At 37.9% G+C, this 17,017-nt stretch overlaps 1 protein-coding gene across 1 annotated transcript in view; it reads left to right on the forward strand.

Moving 5' to 3' along the window:
• INPP4B (inositol polyphosphate-4-phosphatase type II B) overlaps window positions 1-17,017 on the forward strand; it is a 235,260-nt gene that overhangs the window by 192,873 nt on the left and 25,370 nt on the right. Inside the window, 2 exon segments of the mRNA XM_032223560.1 lie at window positions 888-985; window positions 7,664-7,776. Of these exon segments, the coding sequence (XP_032079451.1) occupies window positions 888-985; window positions 7,664-7,776 (211 nt within the window).

Raw genomic sequence — 17,017 nt, forward strand, 5'->3', positions numbered from 1 at the left:
TAAAAGAGCATGAAAATGTTGGTACATCTTATATACCGAATATAGCCATTTTTGGCCTCCCAAAGCCTGCCCCCGCATCCCATTTTTGTGAAAAATGGGTTGTTTTTCACCAAAACAGGGGTGTTTTGCCTTCCCCCACCCCCCCAGAAACACTCTTCAGGCTTCAGTAGGGCTGGGGGAAGGGAAAATGCCCCCATTTTGGTGAAAAATGGGGGCATTTTTGCCTTACCCCAGCACTGCTGAAGCCTGCAGTTGTTCTGGGGGCCAGGGAGGATGAAAGCTTTTTTTTTTACTTACCTCTTTGAAATCTTGGTGCGTCTTATACACCGGTGCATCTTATAGTCCGAAAAATACGGTATTTGTTTTTGTTGTGATACCTCCAGTTTCAAGTCTACTATTCAGTAAATATCAGAATGGGCAGCTATGCCATCTCAACTGATAAAGTAAAATCAAAACTATAAATACTGACGTCAGATTATTTCCATGACCCATGTTATATAGCATGGGTGTCAAACTTGCCACATCACATTCCCATCATGTGATGTTTCATGACATTTTTCCCTTTGTGGAGCTGATGGACGTGCCCTGTGCGTGACATATCCAACCCTTAGGCCACTAGTTTGACACCCCTGTTATAGAGCCTTTTTCTTAAGATCTTTAAATTGTGAGGGCAATTTTATATTATGGTTGGTTTAAGGAGTTACAGATATGATCTACACACATACTTCAGACCATTTCTTTAGAATGCTATAAATAATTAACCCATATTAGTAAACATAAAGCTGAGATTGTTCAGTTTCTCTGATTGAATCGTGTTTACATGTTCATTACTGCATTTATGCCATTTTTGTTCTTATTTTTTCCATGTATGTTTTGTGATTCTTTAGGTTTGGGGATACCTCCTTGCAAGAAAGCCTTAACCAGGAAAATTTGGAATTGCTAAAAGAATACTATAAGTTATTAATGGAAAAAATGCCTCCTGATTGTAAGCATTTTAATAGAATTTCATTATGTTGAATTTGTTACATTTGTTACATAAACCATAAGGTAATATTGTTTCTACGGAGCCTTTTTTTTAAATAAACTTGAGGGATTTTTATTATTTTATTGCAAACACTGCCCTTTCTGTTTCCCAAATTTCTTTCACTTGAAATAGAATTTCCCATCAACATTGGTGGAACTGACTGAAGGCTTACATGGAATAATAGTGAAATAATATCTTCATAGGTTCTAATTGTGAATAATTTTCTATTTCATGTTTGTTTTGATTTTTACCAGCAAAGTATAACAAAGACAATAAAATATTAATCACACAATCATTAAGTTATATAACTTCCATAGTAGCTCAACAAAAGTCCAGTATCCATTTTCTGGGATTGTGTAATTGTTGTTCAACCCAAGAAAAAGACACAGCTACGGCAGATGGTGTGTATCCACTGGATGACTTGGGATAGTACTGTGGCTATCATGGTGACCACACTCCCAATGGAGGTAGATTGAATTCCCCTAAAATTATAAGCCTAGAGCAGAGGCCCCAACCTTTTGGGCACTAGGGACCGGTTCAATGGAGAAAGGTTGTCCACAGACTGCAGGGGGCATGGTTTCGCATGTTGCCTGCATCCCACAGATGGAGCTTCGCTTGTTTGTGTGGCCCAGTTTCTGGCAAGCCGCAACCCAGTGTCGATCCATAGACCTGAGGTTGGGGACTAGAGAACTCTGCTTTTAACCCAGAATGGATTCAGTGAACTCAGTCTGGGAAGTTGCTATGCAGCAGAGAAGTTAGTACAATAGCAACAAGCACAACTTAATGAACATATCTCATATATGACAGCCGATGTTGCACCGCTCATGAGACTAAAGGAGTTTTCTAGATGATAATCATCAATTTCCTGCTCCAGAGTCTGAACTGATGCCACACCTAAAATCCATATGACCATACCTCCAAAAGTTCTGGGTAATGCAGGCCAGATCAGCCCTCTCATCAACAAATAAATCACAGATGATTACATTTACAAGCAGCCGTTGAAAGCCAGAATATCTTCAGGAGTAATAGAAAGGAAGGCAAAACGTCCTCCATGGTGTCTATTTGTTATTCCCTCACTCCCTCCCTGCCTAGCCAATAACAATACCTCTAGAGTTCCGACATCCTGGATGGGCGTTCAGATAGCAATAGCAGTTAGACTTATATACCACTTCATAGGGCTTTCAGCCCTCTCTAAGAGGTTTACAGAGTCAGCATATTGCCCCCAACAACAATCCGGATCCTCATTTTACCCACCTCGGAAGGATGGAAGGCTGAGTCAACCCTGAGCTGGTGAGATTTGAACAGCCGAACTGCAGTCAGCTGAAGTAGCCTGCAGTGCTGCATTTAACCACTGCGCCACCTCGGCTCTGGAAAGCTGCCAAGGCAAGCTCCAAGCAGCAGTCTCTAGGTTGCACATATAGCAGCAAGCAGAGGCCCTTCATCATTAGCAAGTGGCAGGAATCTCCCAACATCTAAACAGCTGAAGTCCTGTTTCTGCCAGTCGCCTGACCAATCCCAACATAGTACTGCTAACACAGCCACCCAACAACCCCCCCCCCCACCAAGAAGAGGGTTTGTTGAGATGGTGGGTGTAATATATATTGTAAGTTTCAATTCATTCTACAATGTTCATCTGCAGTTCATTCTGTGATGTTCTGGTGACTGGCTTCTAGCCCCCTTTTGTTATAAGTTTCTTCTTTTATTTCCTATACATCTCCCTTTCTCTTCAGCATTTTAGAATATCTGTCTATATCCACACTGAGACCTGTAGATGACTTTATTTTTCTTTGTAATATAAATTGTTTGCTGTTGCAGTTTCAGCATTGTGTTTTACAGAACTTTCCATCCTTCCCAGACATATTTCTCCTTCAGAATTGCAATCTACTGGATTTGACTTACCTTCCACCTCAGTTCATTGAAATCTGCTTCTCTGAAAGTTAGCATAAAGGTTTGACTTCTCTCTATTCTTCCTTCTCTTGAACATGAACTCAAGGATCGCATGATCCGTTTCTCCCAAGATTCCAGTTACTTTTACTTCTTCAACCGTTGCTTCTTCTTGGCATTTGTGTAGAAATTCCTTATACTGTAAGTACTAACTCTACTAGCTTGCCATTGTAGTTTTCTACCAATCTCTAAGTCTGTTTTTTTTTCATGCTTATCTTATGTATTGTTCAACCCATTTTTTGGCATTATGTTCAATTCTGAGCCTTTGACACCTATCATTCTCTAGCCAACATTCTTCCAGATATATCCTTCCCAGGCTTTGTGAGATGTAGGCCACCTTTTGCCAGAGTTTTTTCATGTAGGTATGTATGAAAAATATAAATCCAGAAAAGGCACTCAAGTACAAGATCTTGTTCTTTTTTCTCATGCCTTGATCCTCTATTAAAAGGATTAACAGAAGCACTTTCCTGCCCAGGCTTCATAATTTAGGCAGATCTGTTTATGGTATCTATTGGCATTGTCATCCATCATCACATGAATTATTAGGAAGAAATAGATATTGTTGATTAAGGAAACACAGCAACTTGTCTGTCATAATCAGGATAAAGGACCTGGAAGATAACACACCTCCCATGACGTCACATTAATCTGCATAGTCTTAATGCAGTTTCAGTTCATTTCACAGGGAATTCCCCCATCATTGCAACAGCATTTCTCTTTTCTCAAACTTGTTTTTCTTCAACTCCATGGTTGAAGTGTTTTCCACCTTGTTCTGATAAACTAGGTTGATGAGACTTATCAAGCTAGGTATGGGGTGTCCTCAAGAGCAAGAAGCTGATACAAGGCTTTGAACTCCATCACTGAAAACCATCTATTTCTCTTGATTTACTGGGTAACATACTTCCCTTACTTTCCCCCAGTAACTACTCCAGCTTTCAATTCTCTCTCTGCTTCTCTTATTCTGTACAGGAACTTTTCACCTTCCCTGGTATGTGCAAGAATAGAACCTCTCTATTTATGTTATTTTGCCTTCTATTCTGGTAGAACCACAGGAATGTTTGTTTAGATTCTCTTCAAGTATTGCATCACCACAAGGGTTCCTTCTGTCTTCATTCTGTTCAGGGGTAATTGGAATGGATGCCCATATTCCTTCTACCAAACTCCATGTTAAGTTCCCCTGATTGCTCTCCCTATTTGCACATTCAGGGAAGGTTTCTGGATGTAACCAATGTTACTTCTTTCTCTTCCTCCCCTTGCCACTTTGAAACAAAGTATGCTGAATATCTCATGAGAGTAAATTTTACTCATAAGAACTGTGGCTTGTAAGTGAAGAATTAAAAGTCCTATCTCCGCATTCTGTGTGGAAAATTGGAGTGGAATCACATCTAATATAAAAATGTTTAAACTTATTGTACAAGAACATCAAATGTAATTTGATGTAGGTATTCCATGTATTAAACTGTTTCCATGTTAATATTCAGTTCCTTGCCCCAAAATTTCCTTTTCTTCTCTTTCTACTATGCGTTTTATTTTATGACCAAATGCTGCAAATAGAGGAAAATAGAATTTCCTATTTTTGTAGACTGACTTTTGGGCTGCTTATTATTTCTTTGTCCTTGTAATGAAAAAGCATTTGCGCATTGTACCCTGGAAAATCCCTAGTTCAGGTTAAGTCCTGATTATACCTCCCATCAAAATATAAGACGACCGCAAAAGAGGGACTTAAAATCACTGTTGCTATTCAACAAGGATTTATTTATTTCAGGTGATCTTTAGTTCACGGCAGCATTTCCCCCCCCCCCTGGATTTTCATGAAGACTATTGTTATTTAAAATTGCTTTCTCCCTAGGATATAATAGATTTTAATCAATATTTTAGTGCATTTCCAGAACAGATGCAAGCCTGTCTTTTCTGGCTGATAACAATGTTATTTATGGGATTTTATTTGCTGAGTCTCTTGGAGCTACTGGAATTAATGCTAATGAGGTTAAACCTGTGTTTAACTATGACAGATGATCAAAAAATGTTCTAATGCTGCTCATTTTTTGCACGTTAAAACACTCATCTTTGTAATTAGAAAAATCAAAAATATTTGAGACATCAAGCACTTTTTCTGATTACAGCTAGAAAAATAACTGCAGTAGGTTAGAACTAGATGTTAATAATATGTTAATTCAATATTTATCCCAGCCACACCAGTCCCTAGATTTCCAAACAACCTGCAGCTTTGAATTTTAATATATTTTCTAAAATGTCAACATGCAAATACTACTTCTGTGTGATTTCTTAAGAAGGCAAATGTTATATGATTACTTTTTGTTTTTGTTCTTACATTTAAAACCTAAATTTATAAAATAGAAATTCAAACCTTCATCTGTTTAAACCCTACCTTGCCCCACATTTGGTAAGAACTCAAAAGAGGCAAGATATCAATATAGTTATCTTTTTAGAGTTTCGCCAAATATGGAAGGACAGATAAATTTTCCTTTTTTTCCTCTTACAAAACAAAAGCAAACGTAGAAAAATAGAAGGAAAGATAACAAAAGACAAGAGATAGATGGATAGATAGACAGACAGACAGACAGACAGACAGACAGACAGACAGACAGACAGACAGACAGATAGATAGATAGATAGATAGATAGATGATAGATAGAAGTTTATTTATATGCCGCCCTTTTCCCTGGGGGGACTCAGGGCGGCTCACAATCCAAGAGGGAGGGGGAGACAAACTTTTTAACATATAAGACAATACATAATTAAAAAACACAACATTCATACCATTCGGGCGGGTTACAGTCTTAGCCCCAAGCCTGACGGGATAGCCAGATTCTGAGGGCTGTGCGGAAGGTCTGGAGGGTGGTGAGGGTACGAATCTCCACAGGGAGATCGTTCCATAGGGTCGGAGCTACCACCGAGAAGGCTCTCCTCCGCGTAGTTGCCAGTCGGCATTGACCGGCAGATGGAACTCGGAGGAGGCCTAATCGATGAGATCTAATAGGTCGCGTGGAGGTAATTGGCAGTAGGCGGTCTCTCAAGTACCCAGATCCACTACCATGTAGGGCTTTATGGGTGACAAGTAGCACCTTGAAGCGCACCCGGAGATTGACAGGTAGCCAGTGCAGCTCGCGGAGGATAAGTGTTATGTGGGTGAAGCGAGGTGCACCCACAATCGCTCGCGCGGCCGCATTCTGGACTAGCTGAAGTCGCCGAATACTCTTCAAGGGCTTCCCCATGTAGAGCACATTGCAGTACTCCAGCCTAGAGGTCACAAGGGCACGAGTGACTGTTGTGAGAGCCTCCCGGTTCAGGTAGGGGCGCAACTGGTGCACCAGGCGAACCTGGGCAAATGCCCCACTGGTCACAGCTGACAAATGATGTTCAAAAGTCAGCTGTGGGTCCAGGAAGACTCCCAAGTTGCGGACCCTGTCTGAGGGGTATAATGTTTGACCCCCCAGCCTGAGAGGTGGAATACTTGCCGGATTGGTGGGAGGGAAACACAACAGCCACTCGGTCTTGTCTGGGTTGAGCACGAGTTTGTTAGCCCTCATCCAGTCCCTAACAGCTTCAAGTCCCTGGTTCATCACGTCCACCGCTTCATTGAGTTGGCATGGGGCGGACAGATACAACTGAGTATCGTCCGCATACTGGTGGTATTTTATCCCGTGCCGCCGAATGATCTCGCCCAGCGGTTTCATGTAGATGTTGAAAAGTAGGGGGGACAAGACCGAACCCTGCGGCACCCCATATGTTAGGGGCCTAGGGGTCGATCTCTGCCCTCCAACTAACACCGACTGCGACCTGTCCGAGAGGTAAGAGGAGAACCACTGCAAAACAGTGCCTCCCACCCCCACCTCCCGCAGTCGTCGCAGAAGGATACCATGGTCAATGGTATCGAAAGCCGCTGAGAGGTCAAGGAGAACCAGGATGGAGGCGAAGCCTCCGTCCCTGGCTCTCCAGAGGTCATCGGTCAATGCGACCAAAGCGGTTTCTGTGCTGCAGCCAGGCCTGAAGCCGGACTGGAATGGGTCAAGATAGCTAGCTTCCTCCAAGGACCGCTGGAGCTGAAAGGCCACAGTGTAAGACACAGTGGCTTACAACTATTTGAAGGAAAGTCTCAGATATTGTGATAGGGTTGAACTAACCCAATCAAAAGAATTGTCATCATCGCTATAACATGGGCTACTGTGTTCTAGAAATGAATAGCCGGTGTGTTCTATAGTTTTTAGATAATTTCTCTGATTAAAGCTCCATGTCCACAAAACTCAGTAGTAATAAAACTATTATAAAGAGCCTACATTTGACAGTGATTTGAATTAAGATCTTTGTTATTATTATTATTATTTTTTCTTAATTCCTCATGTCTCCCTTTCTCCTGCCCATCAAGGGTGCAATGTTTTTTATTCATCTTTGCTGCAGTTACAGAAAAACAGCACTCGGAATGATTAGAGAGGAAACAGAAATAAATTCTATTGTGGAATGCTTCCAGTTTTTATTCAAATCACAAACACTGGGTGCTTTGCAGTTCAGAAGAAACTCATAAATAGTAGTATCTATATTAATGAACATAGTTATGGGTCAGTCAATATATCAATAGTGATATACCTTTGTTTGAAAATAATGCATTTGAAAGGATTGCGTAGCTACTTTTTTAATGAATGGGAAATATGATCACTGCTTCCTTCTCCTTTTCAGGCCTACCACATTTTCAGGACCAGAATGATTTAAAAGGATTACTAGAAAATCTTCATCAAAATATTCAAACTAAAAAAAGAAAGAATGTAGAAATCATGTGGTTGGCTGCAACGGTAAGAAGCCTCATCAAACAGCAATTCCATTGAAGTCATTCTGTCTTGTTAAATTAAACTTTGGGTCCCCAAAGAGCTGAGGAACGTCATTAATGAGTTTACTTTTTTCTAAATCACTCTAATTTTGTTAATTACAAAATATGTATATTTTTAGATTCCTTCCAAGTACTTTATCAAACTAAATCAGTTGCACATGCATGCTTTACCCAAGCCAGTTTTTCTACTGCCCTGCTTGAAATTTTGTTGATGCTAAATCTCTCCACATATTGATATTACATATTCTTTTGAAAACATTATCTGTACATCATAGACTTTAAATTACTTTTTCTACCGGGATTAACTATTTTAGGTTTTGGCTGGAAGTTTGTTTTGAAGTTAGGAAAGAAATTGAAATGATTCTGTAGCCATTTTATGAATATCATATTTGCATTTTCATCTCATGGGCAGTTGAGAACGACAAGATATAATAGAGAAGATTGACACTAGAGGTGAAATCAGGAAGTGTTGGGATTAGATTTCATTTTCATTAGTAAGATATACTAAGAAAATAGTTGGAAATAATTAGGCTTATTTAAATGACAGTTCCTGTGGCCAAACTATATTAATATAATTTTGCTGTCATAATGTACAAAGAGCAGGTCTATGAATCTACTTTATTATTTATTTATTCATTTTGTTTTTTACTATCTATGGTTCTTGATATATTCTGTAAAATAATGGGCTGATTACATAGCATGCCCAGATACCATCATAATTGCTGAATAATGGATTTAAAAAGTATTTCAGGATAGAATAGAACTGGATGCAGCTTGATGATCCTGGAAAATAAGGGAGGAAGCTTGCATTCACTCCCTGGTCTGCCTGAGCCTCACTGGCCATTATCTTGAACTCAGCACAGGAAAAGTATTTGCTTCCATACCTTCCTTTATCTGCTATTTTAGGGGATACAGACCTTGCAGTTTTGCACTGCTAATGCAGCATCCTATGAGTCTAATTCTTAGTAGCCCACCAGTTACTAAGAAAAGATAGTAAGTAAGCTCAGCACTTCACCAATAAAGTTTTTGGGGCAAGAGCCTCTCGTGTTCCTTCCAGACACCTCTTCAAAAGCCAGGGGAATAATCAGGGCATTATCTCTACAAGCAAACCCTTAGAATAGAATGGAATGGAATGGAACAGAACAGAATAGAATAGAATTCTTTATTGGCCAAGTGTGATTGGACACACCTTTGGTGCATATGCTCTCAGTGTACATAAGGAGAATAAAATACGTTCATCAAGAATAAAAAGATGCAACACTTAGTGATAGTCAAGGTTGCTAATAAGCTATCAAATCGTACTAGTAAACAAATAAAACAATATAAATTGAAAGATACAAGCAACCTGTTTATAGTCGTAAGTGGGAAGAGATAGATATTAGGAAGATTCTGATAAGCCAGGTAGTTAGGATAGACTTCCTCAAACTCAGCAAATGGATCACTATGCAATCTGTCCATCCAAGATCTATGTGAAACCAGAAAATCAGTCAATCTTCTTGTCAGACAGGATTTCAGTTAAGGTTCCCTCTTTTCCCTGCTCCTGGAATTCAATCTTGGAATACAAGGTATACAACTATAGCAATCCCCATTGTCCTGATCTTCTCCTCACAATTTCATTGAGTTTCACAAGAATAATGATGTCTGACAAGGTTTCCAACTTGAACTGTGAATCTTCAAATATATGTATATAAAGATGTTTGCAAATTATTCTGACTTTTATTTTGTATTAGAAGTAGTTTGATGCAAAGAACTTTTCTTTGTTAAAAGCCAAAGTTTAACCACAGTTTCACCATATATTATCTCAAATTCACATTGATGGAAATCAAATCATAATTGTTATAAATGATTCTTCTCTAATTATATAGAAGCCCTGGGTTTTATTCAAGGCATACTTGCTCTATTTATTTATTTATTTATTTATTCCATTAATCTGTCATCAGCTGCTTGATTTATTATTTATTATTATATTTCTTCTAGGTTGTTTTTATTTTTTCCTTGGGAAGATAGATATTAAGTAGCCCATGGACCATGTAATATAGTTGGTGAATTTCCTAATAACAAATAGTTACTGATTTATTAATTTTGTTAATAGCAGTAAAAGATCTATAGTAGATAGATTATTTTCTCCATAAATGGCTACATTTATTTTCAGAATGCATCTGTCAAGATGGAAAATTAAAGACTGGAGAAAACAGAATACTAATATATGTATCTTGGTGGCACTTCCATTCTTTCTTTTTATGAACTGCTTCAGTGTACTTATGTTGGAACAATGACAGTTGTGAGAAGTGGGAGTCACAGTAGTAACCATCATTGCTGTAATGATGCTCTTGCTAATACGTCTTCAACTTAATTGATCTGTTGTACATCACTTCCATTTAACACTGCCTCATGTCAAGGGAAGCAGCTGAATTCAGACAACAATTTGCACATTGTGTTGTAACAGCTAGCTTTACACACACACACACACACACACACACACACACACATAACCATGGACTTCAATTGGGAAAGAAAAGAGCTAGTGTTCTGGCAAGCTTTAATATTATAACTTCCTGACCTAAATAATTGAAAGAAATTTTCAGTTTGTTTCAGATAATACAGAGATTACCCAGCAGGCCATGTCTTTCGAGACATGGTTTTTTCAACAAAAACGTCACCAAGAAAATTCTATGGAAAGAGTCTCAAACATGTCAGACAGGGAGCCCAACAATAGGTCATCAGGAATCCCAGTTGCTGAGGCAACTGGTGACATAAGCAAATGTCTGTGTTGTACAGAGTTACATCAGATAGCCACATGGCTTGTCATAGGAATAAGTCAGGGTAAATTAGATAGCAATAATAGCAATAACAGTAGACTTATATACCGCTTCATAGGGCTTTCAGCCCTCTCTAAGCGGTTTACAGAGTCAGCATATTGCCCCCAACAACAATCCGGGTCCTCATTTTACCCACCTCGGAAGGATGGAAGGCTGAGTCAACCCTGAGCCGGTGAGATTTGAACCGCTGAACTGCTGATCTAGCAGTCAGCCTGCAGTGCTGCATTTAACCACTGCGCCACCTTGGCTCTGATATTGTCAAACAAGAGATTATCATTGTATAAGTGAGCTACACTGATATTTTTTGAACTATAAGACGCACTGGAGTATAATATGCATCATGATTTTGAGGAGGTAACCTTTTTTTTTAAAAAAAAATTAGCACTCTGAGGCCTCCCAAACCCTCTGCATGCCTCGGTTTTTGCAACAAAAAGGGGGGGGGCGTTTGCGGAGCTTTGGGAGGCTGGTAGAGTGCTCCTGGGACTGTGGTGGAGCAAAAATGAGCAAGAACCAGCCTGTTTTTTGCTCATTTTTGCTGTCCCCAGTTCCCAGGAGCATTTTGCAAGCCTCCCAAACCCTCTGCATATCCATTTTTGCAAAGGGGGTGGGGTTTCAGTAGGCCAAAAATGCTGTATTCAGTGTATAAGATGCACCCAGATTTTCACCCTCTTTTTGAGAGGAAAAAGTTGCGTCTTATACTTCAAAAAATATGGTATATAGATAGATAACATAACTTAGAAGGGTGAGCCGCATCCCTCGCTCCATGCAAGTTGAAAGTTAAAGTTTTGAAGATATCTTAAACAGAATTTAGATGCCAGTTCACCCATGGATGCATATCGATTTATTCTTGCCTGAGATTTTCAGCTAAATGTAACTTCATTTAAAATATTTTTCTTTGAAATTATTGGAATGAAAGTTTTATCTATTGTATAACATTTAGGATAAATTATGCTACTAAACATATTACAGTTCTTCAAATACCTGGAAGTTAGAAAGCCAAAAGTGTACATTAGAATATTGGATAACCATTTGTCTGAAGTGGTGTAGGGTTTCCTGCCTAAGCAGGGGGTTGGACTAGAAGATCTCCAAGGTCCCTTCCAACTCTATTATTCTATTCTAATATCCCAGGATCTTCTCCAGATCCTGAAACCCCTGCCCACTCTAAGCTTTCTCAAAGTTGTCATCAAATTGTTTCAATGTGAAATAAACGTGATTAAATAAATGGGGAGTAATTAGATTAACTATTTAATTTTTACTAATTAAAATGAAAGTTTGGGGCTTTTTTCTGACCTTTGCTTCTTTTTTCTTTGAGCATATTCTTCAATCTATCATTTGAGAATTAAGTATAAATTCTGATATCATTTAAAGTTTTCTGTTCTTTAAACTCTAGTTGAAACTTGTTCATTTCAGCTTAAATGAACTCAACTGCAATGGCTAAAGCAAATTAAGGTCATTCACAGAAAACTGTCTTATTGAAAAGCAAATACAGTGTCTGAGGTAGATGCAAATAGGCTGAAACACTGCCACCATATTTACTCAAAAAGTTGAGGATCCACAATTATTTTAACATTTGCTCAATATTAACTCTTAAGAAAAAAATGGTAAGCACTGCTGTCTCCTGAGCTATTCCTGTGACAAAAATTAAGTTCTCAAACCCACTCATCAAGCTAATGAGAAAGTACATATACATTCTTACATTGTGTTGAAGCTATCATTACATTCATGATCTGTCTGTCTGCAAAATAATCACACTCTTCTTATAGGGCAATGGTTGTTAAACTTTTTTCTTTCAAGATGCCTTCCCACTTTTAAAAGTTATGAAGGATCCCAATAGAGGTTTTGTTTGCACTGATTCATAGATATTTACTGTGCTAACAATTAAAAATGAGTTATTTCCTTTTGATAGTGCATCTCATGATCGTTTGATGGGATTTTATTATTGCATTATTTTTCAATATAGGCTGGCAAATAATTTTCAAACACTAAAATCATCAGACCATGCTTTAAGAAACACTAAAAAAACCAGTGGTTTTGTTTTCTTCAAGATTCCCTTCCTGTTGAAAGATCTAGTGGTACAGCTAGTGTGGAGAAAGCAAGCATAAATAGGGAAATTTATATTTAAAAATTTAAAATTCCATCCATTTACAAGATTCGTAGAGTCACAGCATTCAAACTAGTTTTGGGGATGTCTCATATAACCCCACTTTAACTGGATATAAAATCAGCTCACATATCAAACAGATATACCATCATGGAACTGCACAAAGACTGAGTCAGTCCACTAGAAACCCAAACACAGTGTAATGAGTTATTCTGAGTTAAACAGTATATGCACTATACAAAGGTAGCCTTATTAGTCTATGATAGCCAAAACTAGGAAGAATTTGGTAGCACACCTTCCAATTAAAATTTTACGAAAAGCGTAAGCTGTCATAAGGAGTAGCTCACTTCATGGAGATCTCTGAAGCATTAAACTAACATAGGATTTGAAAAGGTAAAGAGGAAAATGGGGAGAAATGATGGATATGCAAATGCCCTTACACAGGTAACATGTTACAAGTATTTCATCAATTAGCCATTGTAATGTATTAAAAAAACACATTCTGTTTCTGAAGACCTGAGATCTTCTGATGCTTTGATGATCAGTTTGACAGGCTGTCTATAGTTCTGTTCTGAGTTTTTTAATCTGTAACTGAGTGCAAGTATCATGTTCTGTTACTTGTTGCATGTACCATTTCTTTCAGCTATAGCAGTGATCCCCAACCCCCGGTCCGCGGACCGGTGCCGGGCCGTGGAGTACCTGGCACCGGGCCGCGCAGCGGCCGGGGGCCATGATCGCCTGTGTCCAGCGCCGCCCTTCTCATTCCTTTTCAGCGCTTCAGCGCTGGCCGATTCCTGAAAAAAACCTAAGAGCGCCTGCGCAGCTACGTAGGGCTAGCGTAGACAGCGCTAGTAGCGTAGCCTTGCGTAGGCGCAGTTTGTGCTACGCTATCTACGCTAGCCATACTGAACTGCGCCTGCGCAAGGCTACGCTACTAGCGCTGGTCATCGACGCGCTCAGCGGGCCACGGTAAAATTATCAAAGGCTGACTGGTCCGCAGCGATAAAAAGGTTGGGGACCACTGAGCTATAGGGTTATTACCTACTCAAGTGTAGCTCTTGCTAAGAAACTGCAGTGTCCTTGTCCAGCATCTTTGGTGATTTGTTATTTGTTGTTCATTTGTTGTGTTATTAATAGTTACATGTTACAAATCAATAACAGTTATACTTTTAGAATATCAGCTGTGCCGAGGACCACAAAGCATTGATCTCTACTTATTCACATATCTGATATTCTAATTTCTACTACTGTATATGAGATGGCACTACAAAAGAATTGTTGAGGCTTTCACGTTTGTGCTTCTATTTTTAAAAATTAGGTTCAATTCATTACAGAATTTTGACTGGGCTTTTCTGAATTAAAATTAGAACTTCAAAGTAGTTATAACTGAACCAAACAGATGCTGAAGAACAAAGAGTTTGGCAACAGAACAGGAAAAAAAGATCAGAAAGATAAGACCTATGAGGAGAAACTGTACTTTATTAAAAGCAGATAAAAAGACATGGAAAATGTCTTCTACGGAAACAACTGTCACTTAGCTTATGGAATCTGCCATCTAATATATGAACACTCATTTCCCAGTAAATAAAACTTTTCGAATCACTGAACTGTGGTGATCCTGTGGAATTATAATTCTTAAAAACGTGCATATAAAAATAAAAATATGCAGTAATTTTTGCTGCCTACGTGTCTTTAGCAAGCTAACTTACTAAATGAAATGATGCTCTTCCAGGGGCAAGTAATTTAATATAGTTTTTTATAAGTTTATTATTTAATGTATCTTGAAATATATTCTGTTGAATTATAATGCAACCATCTTATTGAACATATTAGATCCAAGTTTCTTGCAGCTATAAATTAGTAATTAGTAATAATAAAGCATTAATATGACAGGGAGATTCAGGGACTTTTGATCAATCAATTAATCTAATTTGGAATCTAGCTGAATTTTCTGATGGAGATACCTACTATTATCCATGTAATGGCAACATCATACTTGGCTTACTGCAGAACACTTAATCTGGAAGTGGCAGCAGTTCAGAATGTGACAGTCAGTGCATGTGCCCAGTTACACACTTCTGTTGAAGCACTACAGATTGAATACCAATTAGCTACTGAAACACATGTATGGCTTGCTTATAACATGGAGGGACAGATATAATTTGGGAAACAAAATACCTGATGAAATGCCTTCACCGTTATAGATGTCTTCAATACTGAGACCATTGAGAAGGCCCTTTAAATCATAGAGCATCATTTTTGGTCATCATTGAGCGACTTTTCAAAGCATTCTTGCCCTTGGTTTGTTCTGCCTTTTGAAATGTGTGAGGTACCCATGTTTACCTTTATTACATATCTCTTAAAAACAATCTACCCAGGTCTTCTTTAAATGCTGACTCAATGGTTAGGTTGCTAGGCTTTACAGCTGGAAAGCCAGCAGCCCAGGTTCAAGACCCAAGCTCCACATGACAGGGTGAGTTGCCATTCTAGCCACAACTCCTGCCAACTTAGCAATTTGAAAGCATGCAAATGCAAGTAGATAAATAGGAATCAATTTGGTGGGGAGATAACAAGTGTTCTGTGATGTCATGCTGGCCTCTTGACAGCGGAAATTTCTTCAGGCAGCACTGACTCAATGGACTTGAAATGTAGATGAGCACTGCCCCTATAGATGGCAACAAGTAACCAAGTAAAAATCTGCAGGGACTAATTTACTTTTTATAATAAAATAAAAAAATTCTCTGAGTGACTGTTGGATGAATAGTTTTTAATGTTGCTCCTGTTTTCCTTCTCCCCAATATTTTTAGCCCTATGTTTGCCGATATTTTTTTTGTTTTTGAATTTATTATTTGTGGCTTATATTTTTCTCACTGCCTCAAAATTCATTTGCAAGGAAGTAACATTGATGTTATACTAAATAGCATAATTTTCTGGATTATTGATTTGAAAAATAATCCTAAAGGATTTGTGGCATTTTTGCATGCAGGAATTACATGAGCCGCTTTCTTAAAATCATCTCAAATGTAAGGTGCAGTAGAATCAGTTTATTTTATTCTATTTTTCTTTCTTATTAGATATGTATGAGGCAGTGAAAAGATTTTGTGAAAATTGACCACAGTGATGGTCTCAACTTTTATTTGAATTGTGCATAACACTGAAAACAGAGTTAACAAGCTAAACGTGTCTTATGAGGCATTTGCTCCTACATATGGATGAAGAGAAAGTGAGCAAAAGACTACACATTACGTAGTTTTATATTCAGCTCAGTATGTCACAGTATGTCATATTTTATTTCAGGCCCTAAAAGTGACAATGATTATGTGAAACAACATTTCATATGTTCATTTCTCCTGAATGTTGATTTAAATAAAGCTTCATTATTCATTTTGCGATTTATCTTTTAATATTCCTTTACCTAAAATAGATTCTTGGAATAAGTTTCACCAAATAGTAATACTACTATGTGGGACCTTGTGAATTGAACTTGATTCATTATCTTCAACAAAAATTCAACCTAAAAATTGCTTTTGGGTTAGAGAGATCCTCCAGAGCATATTTTGGGCAATTAAATGAAAAAAGATAAAATGCTATTGTTCTTTCACTTTATCAGTGAAAGCTATTCCATACCTTTTGTAAATACACTATTTACAAATACGATATGATACAAATTACAAATATATATTACAATATTACTTTTGAAAGTATACTATCCACATTATTTCTAGATTATTGTAGTCAATATTTATTATTAAACTTATATTCTGCCTGAATTCCAGAAATTCTGAACAGCTCACAACAATCAAAAGATACAAATTGCAATAAAACCAATTAAAAAGAAAAAAAAAGAAAGATAATGATTTCAAGAAAACAGACCATATGGGAATGAAGTAAAGGGTTAGGGTTAGTCATCCACATGGCAGTTTTAAACAACAGCAGAGTTGTTCAATTTTCTCTGGACATTTGCTATTGAAGATGTCATGTTATTATGCATTAAGTGTTACAGATTTTTCTACTATACATAGTACATATTTGAAAATTATTTAATTAATATGAGATAATTCTGGCAAGTGAAAAACATTTCATTCTTATTGGAAAAACAATTACCAATAGATCTATTAAATGTTTCAAATAGTACTTATCTGTGACTTTTTGCTGCAAAATATGGGTCCAAATATAAAGAACTTTATGAAGAAAATGTGCAGATGAGAAATAGCCTGTGATAGTGGCTAATTGAGATTCATCTCATTCCAGTTCTGCATTGACAATGTCATTGCTATCTGGATTAT

The sequence above is a fragment of the Thamnophis elegans genome, chromosome 9 (genome assembly GCF_009769535.1).
Source record: "Thamnophis elegans isolate rThaEle1 chromosome 9, rThaEle1.pri, whole genome shotgun sequence".
NCBI classification, from domain to species: domain Eukaryota; kingdom Metazoa; phylum Chordata; class Lepidosauria; order Squamata; family Colubridae; genus Thamnophis; species Thamnophis elegans.